This window comes from Podarcis tiliguerta (genome assembly GCF_965153285.1).
Source record: "Podarcis tiliguerta genome assembly, chromosome: 5".
Classification (NCBI taxonomy): Eukaryota; Metazoa; Chordata; class Lepidosauria; order Squamata; family Lacertidae; genus Podarcis; species Podarcis tiliguerta.
In genome coordinates, this window is record NC_139538.1 from 4,119,555 (window position 1) to 4,138,297 (window position 18,743).

The 18,743-nt window shown below is 49.0% G+C and overlaps 1 protein-coding gene across 7 annotated transcripts in view; it reads left to right on the forward strand.

Annotated features, from left to right (window-relative positions):
- Positions 1-12,149, forward strand: part of ARMC9 (armadillo repeat containing 9) — an 89,990-nt gene extending 77,841 nt beyond the window's left edge. For all 7 annotated transcript variants that reach the window (XM_083442060.1, XM_083442062.1, XM_083442063.1 and 4 more), the window contains exons 24-25: positions 8,315-8,487; positions 11,854-12,149. In XM_083442060.1, the coding sequence (XP_083298186.1) occupies positions 8,315-8,487; positions 11,854-11,876 (196 nt within the window). In that variant the 3' untranslated portion in view covers positions 11,877-12,149. The remainder of the gene's footprint in view (positions 1-8,314; positions 8,488-11,853) is intronic.
- Positions 12,150-18,743: the final 6,594 nt, after the last annotated feature.

Consider the following 18,743-nt stretch of genomic DNA (forward strand, 5'->3'; position numbering starts at 1 on the left):
AAGTAATATTGTCTTCCATGAATACGGTTTTAACAGTGAGTCCGTAAGTGACTGTGGAGGCTAATTCTGGATCCCCACGTCCTTCCACAGTGGGGACATTGGTTTCCAGGCAGGAGTTGATCACGGTGAGGGTTTGCCAAGCATGCCTTCCTCTTAGCACGTTTCTCCCTTGCATCTTCAAAACCCACAACACCTTTGGTAAAGGCTGTTCTCCAACTGGAGCGCTCGCAGGCCAGTGTTTCCCAGTTGTCAGTGTTTATACTACATTTTTTTTAGATTTGCCTTGAGAGAGTCTTTAAACCTCTTTCGTTGACCACCAGCATTACGCTTTCCATTTTTAAGTTTGGAATAGAGTAACCCCTTAAATGCGGGAATCACAGGTAAAGATTCCCTAACAGGTGGCCATCTAACATCTGTTTAGAAAACTCCAAAGAAGGGGAATCCACCCTTCTGAAGTTGTCTGTTCCTCTAAATGTTCACATTCCACTGTAGCTTTTGTCCATCAATTGCAATTAGCCCTTCGGGGCCAAATAATAATTCATAGCGTTTTTCTTTGAATGTGTTTCTTGCAAATGGGGAAGTTCCGAGGCAAATGGGCAGACGTGACATTTCACGGGTATGAATCAGTGCCATGGACGTAAGCAGGGCTCTCGGCTGGTCCAGCATCCTGTTCTCGCAGGGGCTAGTCAGATGCCTAAGGGAAGCCCACAAGCCTGGACCCGAGTGCGACAGGACTCTTCCTGCTTGTGATTCCCAGTGATTGGTATTCAGAGTCATACCTCCTCTGGCAAGGAAGGTAGAACACAGTGACAGGGACTAGTAGCCGTTGGCAGCTTTTTGCTGCATGAATTTGTCTAACAATCTTTTAAAGCCGTCCAAGTTGGCCAAAGGGACATGGGTGGCGCTGTGGGTTAAACCACAGTCTAGGACTTGCCGATCAGAAGGTCGGCGGTTCGAATCCCCGCGACGGGGTGAGCTCCCATTACTCGGTCCCTGCTCCTGCCAACCTAGCAGTTCGAAAGCACGTCAAAGTGCAAGTAGATAAATAGGTCCCGCTCCAGCGGGAAGGTAAACGGCGTTTCCGTGTGCTGCTCTGGTTCGCCAGAAGCGGCTTAGTCATGCTGGCCACAAGCGGCTGTACGCCGGCTCCCTCAGCCAATAAAGTGAGATGAGCGCCGCAACCCCAGAGTCGTCCGTGACTGGACCTAATGGTCAGGGGTCCCCTTTACCTTTACCTTTAAGTTGGCCAAGCTGTTATTTCACCCATATCTTTTTCTGTGTGTTTACAGAGTCTTTAGTTGCAGAACATGATTTAAAACTTGTAGGAGCTGCAGTGTACCAAAAGCAAGCCAAGTCTCATAAAGAATCATGACATTAATGGCCCAAATGATTTGGTGTAAGATAGATTTACTTGCTCATAAGTCTTCCAGACGTCTCCCAGTTCCGGGGCAGCAACTGCAGATGTCCTTGACTCGTCCTGGCCGCGGGAACCAGCATCTCGAAGCAGGCAGTCTGGACTGCTGCACTAAAGAAACAGAAGCCTGTGTTTTGCAGCCCAAAGGCAAAAATCTGTAGCCGCAGTTAATCATTCCATTGCACAATGTGTGTTTTCCCCTTTTGAAGTGGAAGACTAAGAATGTAAGACGAGCTGGCTGGATCAGGCCAACGGCCCATCTAGCCCAGCATCCTGTTCTCACAGTGGCCAACCAGGTGCCTGCGGGAAATTTGCAAGCAGGATCCGAGCGCAAGAGCACATTCTCTCCTGCTGCCTCCAGCTGTGGAAGCAGAGCAGAGACAATACTCTTGTGTTCATTTTTTTAATTGTTATTTTTGGGCCAGTAATTATGCTTAGTGTTAAGGGAGGGTCCCCAAAGAGCAAGCAGCCCTCCGCAGTGGTGGAGGGGGGAGAAGGTTTCCCACCCCCTTTTTGCAAGGGGGCGAATGTGTTTTAGAAGGTGCCACGTAAATCCAACCTGCGTGTATATAGTTCTGGTTGCCTCTCTGTATAGCACGACGTTCACTTTAGGAGGGCTATAAAAGTGTCAGGGTGTCCAAGCGTTGCCCAGAGAGGAGGTTGAGGTGGGAATTGACTTCCCTGAAGTTAGGCCCCTTCTGTTAAAGAGATGTTGCCTTGAAATGGTACAGATAAACTGCATCAGGAACAAAGAGATGTGTGTGTGTGTGTGTGTTTGTGTGTCTTCATTCCCGGTTTGCAAGCATCTTGGAAGCCGCCTGGCTGGCTGCTGTTGCAAACAGGATGCTGAACTACAGTGGTGCCCCGCAAGACGAATGCCTCGCAAGACGGAAAACCCGCAAGACGAAAGGGTTTTCCGTCTGCAGAGGTGCTTCGCAAAACGAATTTGCTATGGGCTTGCTTCACAAGACGAAAATGTCTTGTGATTCCTGGGGTTTTTTCCCCTCCCCCCCTTTTTCCCAAGCCCCTAAGCCGCTTAACAGCTGTTTGCTAAGCCGCTTAACAGCTGATCTAAGCCGCTTATCAGCTGATCTAAGCCGCTAATAGCCTTTTAGCAGCTAATCCGCTAATCCCTTAAGCCTTTAATAGCCGCTAATAGCCGCTAAACTGCTAATAGCGCTAATAGCGCTAATCCGCTAATGGGCTTGCTTCGCAAGACGAAAAAAACCGCAAGACGAAGAGACTCGCGGAACGGATTCTTTTCGTCTTGCGAGGCACCACTGTAGTTAGATCCATGGTCTCATGCAGCAGGGCTCTTGCTTGAGGAAGTCTATCATCAGCAGGTGTTAGCCATGGTAGAGAAATAGAGCCTCCATGTTTAGTCGCAGTCTAACTCCCGAGTCCCACCTGCTGGAGTCAGAACCCCACGGGACGGCCATCACCTTTGTGAAGCCTGCTTGTATGATTCTTAGAAGCAACTGGCTGGCTGATATAAGAAGCAAGGCTAGATCAGGGTTGAGGAGCCAAGGGCCACATTCCCTTGTGGGCAACTTTCCAGGGGCCACATGCAAATGGTGCGTAGGGACAGAGACAACAAGCAGGCGGGGGCAATTCACGCCTTTGCTCTGTAGGCTGCATTCCAGCCCAAACTCAGGTTTTTGTACAAACACCCCTCTGTTCTCCAGGCATTTTAAAACACAATGCAGTTCAAGGATACATTCCAGCTGACCAAAAGCACTTGAAAGAGGGCACGGATCAGGGCCACTGAGGTGGGTGCCCAGACAGAGGCCGGGAGAGCTGCATTTGGCCCCTGGGTTCCGGTGAAGAGGGGATTTATTTACCGTATTTTTTGCACCATAACACTCACTTTTTTCCTCCTAGTAAGGGGAAATGTCTGTGCGTGTTATGGAGGGAATGCCTACGGGTGGCATGCCTACGGATTTTCCTCCTCTAAAAACTACGTGCGTGTTATGGTCTGGTGCGTGTTATAAAGCGAAAAATACGGCATTTTACTTACCTTTCACTCTTCATTTTTGGCAGTTTCCAAGCAGTTTCAGCAGGGCCTCCTTCTGGGTTCCTGTTCAGGCACAGCTTAGCATCAGCCCCAACTCTTTGTGTTGCCATCCACTGATGCCCTTGTCTTTTGTGCAGCTGCAGCCCACGCAGATGCTCACAGTGGCTGAGAGAGGAAATGACAAGAAAATGTGTGGATGCTCTGAAAACGTGGTAGCTCCATAAATGAAGCTCCACGCTGGGCAAATAGTTTTCAGTCTTGCACGACAGTGGAGTTAACAGCTGCACGGGTTCTTGAGCAGGGAATAATAATAATAATAATAATAATAATAATAATAATTTATTATTTGTACCCCGCCCATCTGGCTGGGTTTCCCCAGCCACTCTGGGCAGCTTCCAACAAGATGAAAAATACACTAAAATGTCACATATTAAAAACTTCCCTGAACAGGGCTGCTTTCAGATGTCTTTTGAATGTCAGGTAGTTGTTTATCGCTTTGACATCTGATGGGAGGGTGTTCCACAGGGCGGGCGCCACCACCGAGAAGGCCCTCTGCCTGGTTCCCTGTAACTTGGCCTCTTGCATTGAGGGAACCGCCAGAAGGCCCTCGGAGCTGGACCTCAGTGCCTGGGCAGAACGATGGAGGTGGAGACGCTCCTTCAGATATACTGGACCGAGGCTGTTTAGGGCTTTAAAGGTCAACACCAACACTTTGAATTGTGCTCGGAAACATACTGGGAGCCAATGTAGGTCTTTCAAGACCAGTGTTATATGGTCTCGGCAGCCGCTCCCAGGGAAGAAAGTGATCTGGAGAAACCATAAGAAGAATGAACTCATGCCAAGGTCCCTTGGATAGGGAAATCCTTGAAGAACACTCTTTTCCAGGACAGTAAGATACCCGAGTGCCTTGCCTTTGTCCCACAGTCACCTGTAGCAGATGAGTTCAGATAATAGATAGACAGACAGACAGACAGACAGACAGACAGACAGATATGGACTGCTTGATCCCGCTGTGCCTCATGAGCAAAGATGGTAGATGTTCTCTTAAGCTTTTATGTGCTGGTGCATCTTTAGATTTTTTTTTTCTGTGGAGCCATGAGGATTACCTGCTTACACTTTTGTAGAAATGAAGAAACAAACTTTTACTCACTGTAGACCCGCAGAGATTAATGGAACTAAGTTACTCCTGGCCATTAATTCCAGAGGGTCTACTCTGAGTAAAAGTTAGTTGAATACAGCCCTGAGGTTCTTGGGTCATAGAATCATAGAATCATAGAGTTGGAAGAGACCACAAGGGCCATCGAGTCCAACCCCCTGCCAAGCAGGAAACACCATCAGAGCACTCCTGACATATGGTTGTCAAGCCTCTGCTTCCCTAGCATGCTATGTGATTCTCTGGTACGCTGCATTTTGATCCCAGCTAAGTAGTGGTGTGTCCGTCCCCCCTGTGCATGCCATGCTATACCTGAATGATTCCCTGGTTGTAATATTAGAAAGATAACTAAATGTTTCCTGGCGTGGGTGGGAAGGTGAGAGAACATTGTTCTACTTGCCTTTTATTCTCCCCCCCAACTATTTGTGGCTTATGAGTCACCGGAGCAGCATTTCTTTTCGGTCGCTTGCGTGCCTTCAAGCTGGTTTCTCCCAAGAAAGAACACAGAGAGCCAGCAGATAAAGATTTATGTCTCTGTGGCGGATGTCTCACATGCCCCCCTTTCTTCTTCCTGCCAGAGTAGCACCTAGCCGCCGTCATATCGCGGAAGCGCTGCTCATTCCCACCGCCAGCTCGACTGATTTGCCCTCCGGTTGTGGTTGGGTCACGATGTTGCGGTTGGTTAATGTTGACTTGCTTCACATACGGAGATCGAGGGAGATTCTGCGATGGCCTTGTCAGGTGCTTCATATCTGGATGTGATTTGAGGCGCCGGTTTGTGTATCCCCAATAAAAACTGTTTTCCCTGAAGGCAAATTCCGCTGAGCGTATGCCGCATGCATTCCTTGTGTAAGGCTCAAAGATTCAACGCTTGGCACCTGCCGTTGGACGGCACCAGGCAGGCCGGGGACGACCAGAGCAGGCAGCACTCGTCAAGGCAGACCAAGACGTAGTGGTCAGAGTGTCAGACTAGCACCTGGGGGAGACCAAGGTTCAAATTCCTGCTCGGCTGCAAAGCTCGTTGGGTGACCTTGGTCAAATGGCTCCCTCTTTCTCCGCCTAATTGACCTTGCAGGGTTGATGTGAGGGTAAAATGGCGGAAAGGGAGAACAATGTACAGTGTCTTGAGCTCCCTGGAGGAAAGGTGTAGGAAATAAATAAGACAGCCCCCTGTATTCTCCCTCTGCTTTGTGAGTTTGGAGAGAGGGGAGAGCCACAAGGGGCTCGCTGATGGAGCACGTTTTGGCCAGACTAGACGTGACGCAGGATTTCTGAACAGGTTGTTCTCTGAGCTTAAAAGGAACCACGAAGGCCCCTGAATGGAACTGGGGCTGGGGGCAGAACGAGCCGGCTGGCTGGCTGGCTTGAAACCCATTCCCCCTTGTGCCATTTCCACCAGCAACTCCCCCCACCCAAGCTGCTAGAGGCAATTCCCAAAATACAGACCCAGGGAATTTAGATGTACTAAGGCTGCTCCACGGCTGATGCTCCCATGGGTTGGGCAAAAGGCCTATCTCATCTCAAACTGAAATTTAAATAGGAGCCGTAAGTTCTTTAGCAAGTGTCCATGTCTGTATACATTCCAGATGACATCGATAATACCTGTCAGATGCCAATAGATCATTGCACAAGAAGTGAGCATCCTGAAAGTTGCGGGGAGGGGGGACCATGTGTTTAGAAATAGCCCACAAGCCATTACAGCCTGTTTTGCTAAACGAAACGTTTAGAATCCGCTCCATTTGGTTCTGGACCCCTCTGAGTTCAGTTTCTAACTATGAGGATTGAGATTCTACCAGATAAGGATCTCTGTATTTTTATTATTTATTATTTTTGACCAGAGGCTTCCTGCTCGACTGGGAAAGGGGGTTGGCAAGATCTTCTGAAAAGATAGCAGAGAGGGCTGTAAAAAGAAGCAAGCAAACAGGGCGGCCGAAAGGCAGTTCAAACACTGGAGTTTTTACTGCCTTATTAGCAGGCCTGAGCCATCAATGGCAACAGTTTGCAAAAGCAAAGTCTCAAACAATGGGAGCAATTTGAGGAAATGGAGAAGCTGGGAGGTTGTTAACTCTTATGGCCACCTCTCTGGCAGGTGGCTGTGGAGGCTAGAAGCTCTGCAAACTCATCCACATTCCTTTCAAGACGGAAGAGTCCTGCTTTTTTCAAACCCGCTCCTTACAGCGACTTTCTTTGATGGTGCATCTGTGTTGGCCTGTTTGTGAGAGACCCTTTGAGGTCCCATTTTAATTACTTCTCTATAACTGAGACATCTCAGGAATCTATCACTTTTTACTCCTTTCCTGCACCTGAGTTGCTCCTTGCCTGTCGGGCCGCAACCTGGCTATTAAGAGGAAAATTAACCTGTGCCAAAGTTTTGCAGATTTTTGTTTTGTTTTTTTTGCAGCGAAACCCCTGCGTTTTTCAGCACCCCACAAACTGAGAAATCGATACAAAACACAGGGTCTGTACTTAACATTAAGTATGAATCCCTAAATTTGGAATCCACTGCAAACTGTTGAATTTGTTTGCAGCGTTGGTTCGTAGTTAATGGGGCCGCTGTTAAGGCAGCCAGAGAACCTCTTAACAATGGAGTGTTCTGTGCTTAGTTTTAAAAAACCAAAGAAACCAAGAAGAGGGGAGGAAAGGCATGAGCACTTCCTTTGCCCATAAATCGGTTTTTCCTAAGCCCCAGGTCGCAGACAGGCAATATTGTGTGTGTGTGTGTGTGTGTGTGTGTGCACTTTGTCCATGCTCAGAGGCATGTTTTCACATGGCCTGAGGCTTCATGTAAACTCAGCCTGACTCTGAGCTTTTCCCAGCAGTTAAACTAGTTAAATTGTGGAACTCGCTTCTTCAGGAGGCATTGATGGCGACCAACTGAGATGACTTTAAAATAGAATTAGACAAGTTCATGTAAGAGAGGGCTGTCAATGGCTACTGGCCCTGATGGCCACATTTAGAGGCAGCCATGTTTCTGAATCCCAGTTGCTGGAAACCACAGGAGGTGGGCAGAAGGCTCTTGTGCTTGGATCTTGCTTGCCGGATCCTGCTTTCTCACAGGAATCTGATTGGCCACTGTGAGAAGAGGAGGAAGGACTAGATGGGACATTGGCCTGCTGCAGCCAGCTCTTCCTACTTCCTTATGAAAGGAAGTTCTGGGACTCAGCCCTGAGACAAATGGAAGACCCAGGCTTCCTTTCTGCAGCTGCTCCATAGCTATTAACACCTGCTGTTATATGGTGCATCTACTGCTTTACGTAGTGCAAGAGGACAGGTCCCTGCCCTGAGGAGGTTACAAACCAGCACTGGACAGCCCCAGAGGAAGGTGGAGAATGTGCATTCACTTCAGTGGCAGCCTTTGTAGGGCCAGACTGAGGAAGGTTAAGCTAAAGTATTTAATGGGAAATGTGAATTTTGAGGAGGAATTTATGTGAGACGACTGCTTGAATAAATGGTATGAATGCTGTTCCTTGCCAGCGTGTCAGTTGTTTATCAGGTACTTAACAATTTCGTTACAAGGGTCTGCCACATCAATTGATTCTAGTCCGATACGTTTTCAAAATGTTGTCGGATTCAGAGTCTTTTGTTGCAGAATTCCAGACTCCTTGCAAACGTCTGCCTTGTCTTGTGGTGCTCAGTTGACTTCATTAATTCAGAAGATTAATATCCCATCTTTCTCCAAGTCGCAAAGGCTGCTCTGTCCCCCGTTTTTTAATTCCATTTCTCCCTCTTGCAGCGACTTCCTTCCTGGCCTCCCCAGCAAACCCAGGCTCCCTTGCTCCACGGACTTCCCAAATGCCAGGCCTGGAAGGGGCAAAGTCCCAACCATCGCTCCCCAGTTCTCCCAGTCTGGGCCCCAGCAAACCAGCCGCCCTGGCTCTTCTGGATCCTCATCAAGGAGCAGGCAGAGTAAGAGCAAAATCACCTTATTTTGCATGGTCTGGGCTGGTTCGAGAAAACATCTTTGACCCTGCCCTCTGAGGGAGGTGTATGTTTTTGGGACTCACCTTCTTTTTATGGTTGTTATTGTAAATTGTTTTTAATACTGTGCTTTGCTGCTGTAACCTGCTCTGGGGTATTAGGGTGGATAACAGACAAATAATACCTCGTTGCTTGATGGCACACAGCCAGACGGGTTAAGAAAAGGATTGTGGTGGAGAAGTCTGCATGCTTCTCTGGGCTAGCTCCTTCCAGGGGCTTCGGCGATGGCTGCACTGGGGCCAACTCTAGGGGCCCTGGGTGCCTGGGCACCCACACAAAAAATTGGAAGGATCTCAAAAGAGAAGGCAGACAGGGACTGGAAGGTGTTTAAAAGATACTTGCAAAACTGTTTCGAAAAATCAGAACTCCTATTAGAATAAACAAGTTTCGTTTCAAATATTGGAATACTAAATAAGACGGATAACAATGTGTAATAGAAAAAGAAGTATGAAATTAGGTTAAAGGTGTGCGAAAGAAAGTAATAGAAGTGGAAAGAAATTGCAATTGAGTAGATTGGAAGTCTAACCCAAAGGTGGGGTGAAGGGTGGTGGATGGTGATGGGAAAAGGAATTATCTGTGGGATTGAGTGTAGGTATGTTGTAGGTATGTTGTATGTATGTAGGTATGTTGTATGAAATGTATGTTTGTATGTTTGTACGTGTATTAATGTTGAATTATTTTAACAATAAAAATTTATTTTTTAAAAAAATTGTGGGGGTTCGGACACAACTTCCAGTTTGGTACCGGAAGCTGCGATGGAGGCCTGAGGAAATGTCTGAGGCCCTGCGAAATTGGAAGTTGTATCGGACGTCTGGCGAGGCCTTGGACGTGACCTCCAGGAACCCGCACAGAAGAAGAAGAGTTTGGATTTGATATCCCGCTTTATCACAAAGCGGCTAGCATTCTCCTTTCCCTTCCTCCCCCACAACAAACACTCTGTGAGGTGAGTGGGGCTGAGAGACTTCAGAGAAGTGTGACTGGCCCAAGGTCACCCAGCAGCTGCAGGTGGAGGAGCGGGGAAGCGAACCCGGTTCCCCAGATTATGAGACTACCGCTCTGAACCACTACACCACACTGGCTTTACACCACACAGCCTCGGAAGCGCTGCTGCGGCATGCCTACGCAACGTGACATCGTGACATCACGTTACGTCGCGGGCACCATTGAGCACCCATAGCCTGGGGCTCAGGTCAGCAACTTGAATAGCACCCGGCACCTTCCTTTGCCATGCAGCAGACGGAAGGATGGGAAAGGGGGAGGAAGTTTTTTAGTGTTCTCATCCTCATCATGTCCACGAAATGAGAAGGTTAGCACAGCTGGTACTAGGAATGAGGAGCTGCTTTCCAGGCAGGTTCGATGCTTTTTTCTTCTGGCCTCACGCTCTGTCAAGCATTCCTTGCTGCCCCCCTGCAGCCCCCCCACCCTCTGTTTACTCCCAGTGCCTCTGCATTCTGTTTCCTGCGATAGGAGCTCCGTCCAGCCTGGATCAAGAGGTCTCTGCTAACACGCACAGGAGTCCTCCTGCTCTTCCTGCTTCGCTCCTGCCGCTGGCTCGTTGTCACGCTGAAAAGGAAGCGTGACTGAAATGCGGAAAGTGCAGACTGGCCAAGAAAGCGGTCCCTGAAGCCCACGTGCTCCCCGCTTTCCAGGGAAAGTGGAACTGAACTTCTGGGCACATGAGTGGAATAGGAAGCCCAAGTCCTCCATGCAGTGTCAGCTTGAGGGTTTGTGGTGCTCTCATAATGCAAACCCACGTCATTATCGCTTTTTTAAAAAGCTCTGAGGCTTACAAGAAATGTTTTCTGATAGCAGCTGGAGTTTCTTCTTTCCCCCTTCCTTTGCCTGTTAGTGGCATGACTTGGTTTTTGTGGTTGCCCTTCCCAGTTCGGGCCACCATCTCCATTGTCTTAAAGACAACACATTTCTAACCCTTCCATACGTTTTAAGCAGTAAGATTTCTTACCTGACGAAGCAAGTCTTGTGCTGGTCAAAGGAGAAAGGCCTGAGCGCAGCTTCCTCAAACCTTTGTGGCTTGCTAGCCCTAAAGAGGGAAATTTCGCTCCAGGATACAAATTGGATCAGGTGGAAGTGGCCCAGGGATCTTTTGTGTGGTGTACAGTGGTACCTCTGGTTGCGAACGGGATCTGTTCCGGAGCCCCGTTCGCAACATGAGCAGAATGCAACCTGTGTCTGTGTGCGCGGGTCGCGATTCACTGCTTCTGCGCATGTGTGTGACGTCATTTTGAGTGTCTGCGCATGTGTGAGCGGTGAAACCCAGAAGTAACCCTTTCCGGTACTTACGGGTCGCCGCGGTTTGCAACCTGAAAAGACGTAACCTGAACCGAACGTAACAAGCGGTATGACTGTAGTGGTTAAGAGCAGTGGACTCCTAATCTGGTGAACTGGGTTCGCGTCTCCACTCCTCCACATGCAGCTGCTGGGTGACCTTGGGCTAGTCACACTTCTCTGAAGTCTCTCAGCCCCACTCACCCCACAGAGTGTTTGTTATGGGGGAGGAAGGGAAAGGAGAATGTGAGCCGCTTTGAGACTCCTTAGGGTATTGATAAAGCGGGATATCAAATCCAAACTCCTCCTCTTCTTCTTCTAATTTTTCTTCTTTTTTGAAGGCAGCCTTACTCCAAATTTTTGCCTGGTTTTAAAAAATAAGCAGCGCCTGTAGTCATCCTTCACCTGCTGAAGGCTTCACGGACATTGATTAATTCTCAAATTGAGGAGGGCACAGCCCCATTTTGAAGGCAGGAAACTGAGCAAACAATGCAAAGGGGCTAATTTGTTTTCGGGGGGGGGGGGGGGGGAGGTCCTAGTCTTGAGACAGCAAGGAGCCAGGCGGTGGGGGGGGGTGCTATAAACTGGAGGAAGGGCAAAGAAGCAGCGGGACCCTTCCCCAACCGCAGGCGTCTGCTGCTGCTGCTGTTGAGGATCACAAGCACAGATGCAAACTTGGGAAGCAGTTGGCAACCCTGCTGCTCCCAGAGAGTTTGCCATAGTGATGGTCAAACCTGTTCTTAAGTATGCCGCCCTTCCCTTTGAGCATCCAGGATGTCCTTAGCTGGTGAAGAGACTAAGCCATGAATGAGGAAGCAGTAACGTGTAATAGGTAAATAACAAAGTGACTGTGACTCTGTCTTACAGTAAACGTCCCTGTTAATCCCCTAGAGGACGTGGCCATTGTGGGCATAGCCTCACACACACACACACACCCAGGCCAAGGCGCTCAGTCCTGAATTCTGCTTTAGCTGATAGCTTCCCTCCCTCCCTCTCTCTCCTCTGCAGGCAGCCAGTCTTCCAGGAAGTGAGGACAGATCCTTTCCTCAGGAATCACCTGTCTGAGCGAGCGCTTAAGGACAGACTCGACCAGCTTCCTGTAACAGGGATCCTCGCTTCTGCAGCAGCAGGCAGAGCCAAGGGGGAGGTTATTAGCACAAGGGCCGTGGATGCACTGAGATTCAGCCGCTATCTGATGGGATGCACCTTGCCTTGGACCTTGGCCGAAGGATTCTGCCTGGAGGAATGTTTTATTCCTTGGACATCACTGCTTGCAGGCACAAATGCACAGTCCAGGAGTCCCTGGAGGGGGGAAAGTATTTGATCCCCTGCTAAGTCAGCCTCAAAATCTTACTGACTTAGAGAGGATCTGCCAAGAGGAGTGGGACAAAATACCTCCTGAGATGTTTGCAAACCTGGTGGCCACCTGCAAGAAACGTCTGCCCTCTGTAATTGCCGACAAGGGTTTTGCCACCAAGTACTTAAGTCATCTTTTGCAAAGGGATCAGATACTTATTTCACTCATTATAATGCACACCAATCTCTGACTTTTGTCTTCTGGGTTTATGGGAGTTTTCCTGTTGTTATTCTGTCTCTCGCAGCTACAAATAAACCTACCATTAAAATTATGGACTGGTCATTTCTTCGCCAGAGGGCAAACGGGCAAATTTAGCAGGGGATCAAATACTTTCCCCCCCCCTCACTGTAAAAAAATAAGTTAAGCATCACAGTTACAGCACATGTCATGTTGTGCAATAAACAAATCAAAAAGGCATTTATAATCTGGAAAGCTATTAACAAAATAGCAACTAAAAAATAAGCCAAACGCTATTACCGTATTTTTCGCTCTATAAGACGCACCAGACCACAAGACGCACCTAGTTTTTGGAGGAGGAAAACAAGAAAAAAAATATTCTGAATCTCAGAAGCCAGAACAGCAAGAGGGATTGCTGCTTTCACTGCGCAGTTCTGGCTTCTGGGATAGCTGTGCAGCCTGCATTCGCTCCATAAGTTCACGCACACTAACGTCTCTCACCCTCCCCAAGCCCTCATCATCTTTCGGTATGTTCAGTTCATTAAAAGACATGTGCAGCTGCATCAAATGAGAGGACCCTGGTCTAATAGAAATATCCGCTGCAACTTATTATTAGTTTCTACCCCTAAATCAAAACCAGAGACTGTTTGGAATGATCTTGCATGAAACTGTAGGGCAGCCTTCCCCAACTACGATTCCTATCCGCCCTAGCCAGGGCAGCCCAGAACCAAGGGCAGATTTTGGACTGTGATTGGTGCCCGCACACTGTGCGCTGAGCCAAGCAGGAGTTGTAAGCAAGGCCTTTGGGAAGGTGGCGTGGGGCTCTGACGGGGTCCTTGAGTCCTCCCACTTCCTCCCCAAAGCCAGGCACCCGTTTTTGGGAAGGCAGAGCGAGAACGGGCCGGGGACAAATTTTGGCCTTGCACAGGGCAGCATGGCACCCAAGTCAGCCAGTGCCAGAACATTGGGAGGGCTGAGGATAGGGAAGACTGCTGGGCAGCCTCCACTAGTGGAGAGAGCTGGCTTGACTCATCTTTTAGCTGCCCAGTGACATATGATTGGCCTGTTCCTGACACCTGGAGTTTGGTTGATCCATCTGGCGAGGCGGGTAAAGTAAAGGTAAAGCACGGGCCAGTCTTGACAGACTCTAGGGTTGTGCGCCCATCTCACTCAAGAGGCCGGGGGCCAGCGCTGTCCGGAGACACTTCCGGGTCACATGGCCAGTGTGACATCGCTGCTCTGGCGAGCCAGAGCTGCACACGGAAACGCCGTTTACCTTCCCGCTAGTAAGCGGTCCCTATTTATCTACTTGCACCCGGGAGTGCTTTTGAACTGCTAGGTTGGCAGGCGCTGGGACTGAACAACAGGAGTGCGCCCCGCTGCGGGATTCGAACCGCCGACCTTTCGATCGGCAAGCCCTAGGCGCTGAGGCTTTTACCCACAGCGCCACCCGCGAGAGGGGTATAAAGGAGTGTAAAGACTGAGTGAGGGTGGAAGAGAGATAGAGCGGGTGAGCAAGCTAATGCCTGCATTTTGGGAAAGGGAGGAAAGTTGAGTAGGGAAGGAGAAATGTGATGGGGTGGCTGTTGTTGTTTTAATCCAGAGATATTAGAAATCGTCCCTGGAGCCTCTTGAAAGCAAGGCACCGCTTTAAAGTGCAGCCTTCAGAAGTCTCCTCCTCCCTTGCCCTTCCATCCCTTTGTAGTCCTCTTCCTGTTTTTTAAAAGCCCCTCTGATGACTCCCGTGCTTTCCCATGAGTGGGCCATAGGCCTGCGTTTCCTCCTCACAAGGAGAAGCCAGGAAGCCCACAGATGCTGCCAGGATCGCTTTGCCCCTGGCACACGACCTCTGAAGCCCGGTTCTTTGATCCACGCTGTCCCCGGCCCCCTCACTCCCTTTCCCTTCTCGTCATACAGTGAGCAGATCCGTCTCCCTGGGGAATCTCAGCATGTTCTCAGAGGTTTTGAGGATGGGAGAACAGATGGGGCTCTTTTGCCAGGTCTACCCTTTTTATGAGGCCAAAATACAGGTTGAGGTGCCTTTTAGGGAGCAGCAAATGGACTGTTATTTCACTTACCTTTATATTTTACACGCAACATGGATAAACATATTAATACCGTAGATTTAAGTAAGTAGCTGTGTTGGTCTGACGCAGTCGAAATAAATAAAAAAACCGAAAAGCTTGTAAAGAGGTCTAGGTGGCTGTGAGAATTCAACGTGTCTGAGGGAAATGCATCTAACGGAGGTTTTTAATGTTTGATTATCTTTTTGTATATGCTGGAAGCTGCCCGGGATGGCTGGGGCAACCCAGTGAGATGGGCAGGGTACAAATAAAATTATTATTATTATTATTATTATTATTATTATTATTATTATTATTATTATTATTATTATCCCTACGTGGACTGGGGCACGGTGGAGGCTAAAACCAGATTAGCCAGCTGAGAGCTGGAAAAAACAGCAAAACAAATAAACATTGGGATTGCTGGAACGGGAGTCTTTGTTTCGACCAGCCCAGTTCCCTTCCTGCTTCTTCCCTGACCATCTAGCTCGGCTTTCCCCTAACGTGCTGCTCTCCAGCTGCTTTGCCCCAGCCAGGTCTAGCCCTAATGAGCAGCTTTGGGGGATTTGAAAGCTTTTTGGTTGACCTAATACAGCAGCCACGAAATTAAGAGACGCCTGCTTCTTGGGAGAAAAGCAATGACAAACCTAGACAGCATCTTAAAAAGCAGAGACGTCAACTTGCCGACAAAGGTCCGTATAGTTAAAGCTATGGTTTTCCCAGTAGTGATGTATGGAAGTGAGAGCTGGACCAGAAAGAAGGCTGATCGCTGAAGAATTGACCCTTTTGAATTATGGTGCTGGAGGAGACTCTTGAGAGTCCCATGGACTGCAAGAAGATCAAACGTCTCCATTCTTAAGGAAATCAGCCCTGAGTGCTCACCCGAAGGACAGATCCTGAAGCTGAGGCTCCAATACTTTGGCCACCTCATGAGAAGAGAAGACTCCCTGGAAAAGACCCTGATGTTGGGAAAGATGGAGGGCACAAGGAGAAGGGGACGACAGAGGCCGAGATGGTGGGACAGTGTTCTCGAAGCTACCAGCATGAGTCTGACCAAACTGCCGGAGGCAGTGGAAGACAGGAGGGCCTGGCGTGCTCTGGTCCAGGGGGTCACAAAGAGTCGGACATGACTAAACGACTAAACAACAACAACAGCAATAAAGGAATTGCCCCCCAAAGAACTCGGGAGCCCCTTGTGTTATCCAAGGCAGGAGCTGTAGGGAACAGGGAGCAGCTAAGATAACGGCGGATGGCACGAGCACCCGGGTGGCGCTGCCCTGTGCCGACAGATGTGGCACGGTCTCACAAGCTAGACTTTATCTGGGGCCTGGCAGGCGCTCTGACCTTGGCAGAGCCTGGGAGCTCCTGGGGAACAAACCTGTGCATTGTGGAGCTTCCCTTGGTGTGTTTCACTGGCTTTCAGCGTTGCTGTTCTCAATAGCAGGAAGCAGCACACTTCAGTGGTGATGAAAGGGGGACCCTCGCACGGCCAAATGCCTTTGCTGGCCTCTCTTCCTGCCTCCTCCTCCCTTTGCAGCAACTTGTTGCCTGTCCCAGCTCATCTTTTTCCAGAGTGTCCGTGATGAAAGGGTTTTCTTATTCCCAAGACATCCGTTCGTTCCCGGAGAATTTGCGGAGCTTGGGAGGTCAGCTGGCTTTAGGCTTTTCATAGCCGCTTCTTATTTTAAAAAAGAAGGCAGGTATAGCAAATAATAATAATAATAATAATAATAATAATAATAATAATAGTAGTTTCTTTATTTATATGCCTCCCATCTGACTTGACTGCCCCAGCCATTCTGGGAGGCTTCCAACCCAAAATAGTAAAAAACCACAATACAGCATCAAACACTAAAAACTTCCCTGTTTAATTAATGCCACAATAGCTCGTGGCCCAAGATCAGTTTGCATTGGTTGAGAGCACACACTGGAGACTTTGGGCACCGCTGTAATACTTGCTTTTATTTACAAGCCGAGCATAGCTGTGCCAAGGTGCTTTTATCCATCTGCCTGCTTTCCTTTTGCCCCTTTGCTCCTTCCTCTTTTAAATTCCCAGCATTGGAATGAATATGGCTAAAGAACGTCCTACCAGGTCACTTTAGGGTCTGGGGTTCCAGGTGTGGACGCGCTGCAAACCATGGGTAGGCAAACGAAGGCCCGGGGGCCGGATCCAGCCCAATCGCCTTCTAGATCCAGCCCGTGGACAGTCCAGGAATCGGCGTGTTTTTACATGAATAGAATGTGTCCTTTTATTTAAAATGCATCTCTGAGTTATTTGTGGGGCATAGGAATTCGTTCATTCCCTCGCCCCCCAAAAATATAGTCCGGCCCCCCACAAGGTCTGAGGGACAGTGGACTGGCCCCCTGCTGAAAAAGTTTGCTGGACCCCTGCTGCAAACCCTCTTTTCCCAAAGTGATTTTCTGGGCAAAGAGTTGCTCACCAGTTGCTCTGATTTCCTTCTCTCTGTAAAGAAAGAAGAACAGGGGGGACACTTGACAAGACTGCAGCTTGTACTCTTGTGGGGTGCGGGGAGCAGGTAGAGTTGGCACCCAAGCACCCTGGGCAAGCCCTTGGCAAACATGCTTCAAGATGCCCCAATGCTTACGCACTTGGGACCAACCCCACCCTCTGCCCCGAGACCTGCTGCCTTTGCCCTGGTTGCCTTGCTGCAATCGTTCTGCTTTATCATCTCTAATATGTGTGTGTAAAGTGGGCGGGGAGAACTGGTTGGCTCCAGCGTAGGCTCTTTTTGCCAAGCAAGGAGGAAATGCATTAGAAGGCAATAAATTTCCACCGCTGGCGAGAAGGGAGTGCAGATTATTTTTCCTGTGACCATCTAGGAAGACAATAAATGGAGATCAGGTGTTTCCGCTCTCTGGCCACGGAATGTGAATTTGCCTTTTGTCCTTCTAGAGATGCTGCTCATTTAGTGAGCGAAACTGACTCCAAGAGGCTGCCCTCTTAGAGGAAAGTCTATGGGGCTGCCCAGGTCCAAGCCAAAATTTTGCTGTCGAAGAACTCCCTCACCCCACCCAGGGCCCATAGTAAAATGTCCAAAGATGGCTGGATTAAACCTCCCTGTGGTTAAACCAGCAGCAATATCAAATTGCTCTTCCCTGACACTCGAGGCATTTGGTGGGTAGAACACAGTGAACACAAAATGGGGTAAAGAATAATAAGTTTATTAAAAAGTTCCAAAAAAGTGACAGAGCACTGCAGTTATCTTTTATGGGAGGGGCAGGCAAACTCAGGCCCGAGGGCAGGATGTGGCCCAATTGCCTTCTAAATCCGGCCTGCGGACGGTCCAGGAATCAGTGTGTTGTTACCTGAGTAGAATGTGTCCTTTTTTATTTAAAATAGAATCATAGAATCATAGAGTTGGAAGAGACCACAAGGGCCATCAAGTCCAACCCCCTGCCAAGCAGGAAACACCATCAGAGCACTCCTGACATATGGATGTCAAGCCTCTGCTTAAAGACCTCCAAAGAAGGAGACTCCACCACACTCCTTGGCAGCAAATTCCACTGTCGAACGGCTCTTACTGCCAGGAAGTTCTTCCTAATGCATCTCTGGGTTATTTGTGGGGCATAGGAATTCGTTCATTTCCCCCCCAAAAATATAGTCCGGTCCCCCACAAGGCCTGAGGGATGGTGGACTGGCCCATGGCTGAAAAAGGTTGCTGACCCCTGTTTTATGCCTTCTCCATCTCTCCATCTCTTTCTCTCATAAAAGGTAAAGGGACCTCTGGCCATTAGGTCAAGTCATGGACGACTCTGGAGTTGCGGCGCTCATCTCGCTTTACTGGCCGAGGGAGCCGGCGTACAGCTTCCAGGTCATGTGGCCAGCATGACTAAGCCGCTTCTGGCAAACCAGAGCAGCGCACGGAAACGCCGTTTATCTTCCCGTCGGAGCGGTACCTATTTATCTACTTGCACTTTGACGTGCTTTCGAACTGCTAGGTTGGCAGGAGCAGGGACCGAGCAACGGGAGCTCACCTCGCCGCGGGGATTCGAACCGCCGACCTTTTGATCGGCAAGTCCTAGGCTCTGTGGTTTAACCCACAGCACCACCCGCGTCCCTTTTCTTTCTCTCATAGAATCATATAATTCTAGCATTTCCAAAGATAAACAATGACCTGACATTTAGAAGATATCTGAAGGCAGCCCTGTTTAGGGAAGTTTTTAATGTGTGACATTTTGATCTATTTTAAATCTTCGTTGGATGCCGCCCAGAATGGCTGGGGAAACCCAGCCAGATGGGCGGGGTACAAATAATAAATAATAAATTATTATTAGCATTA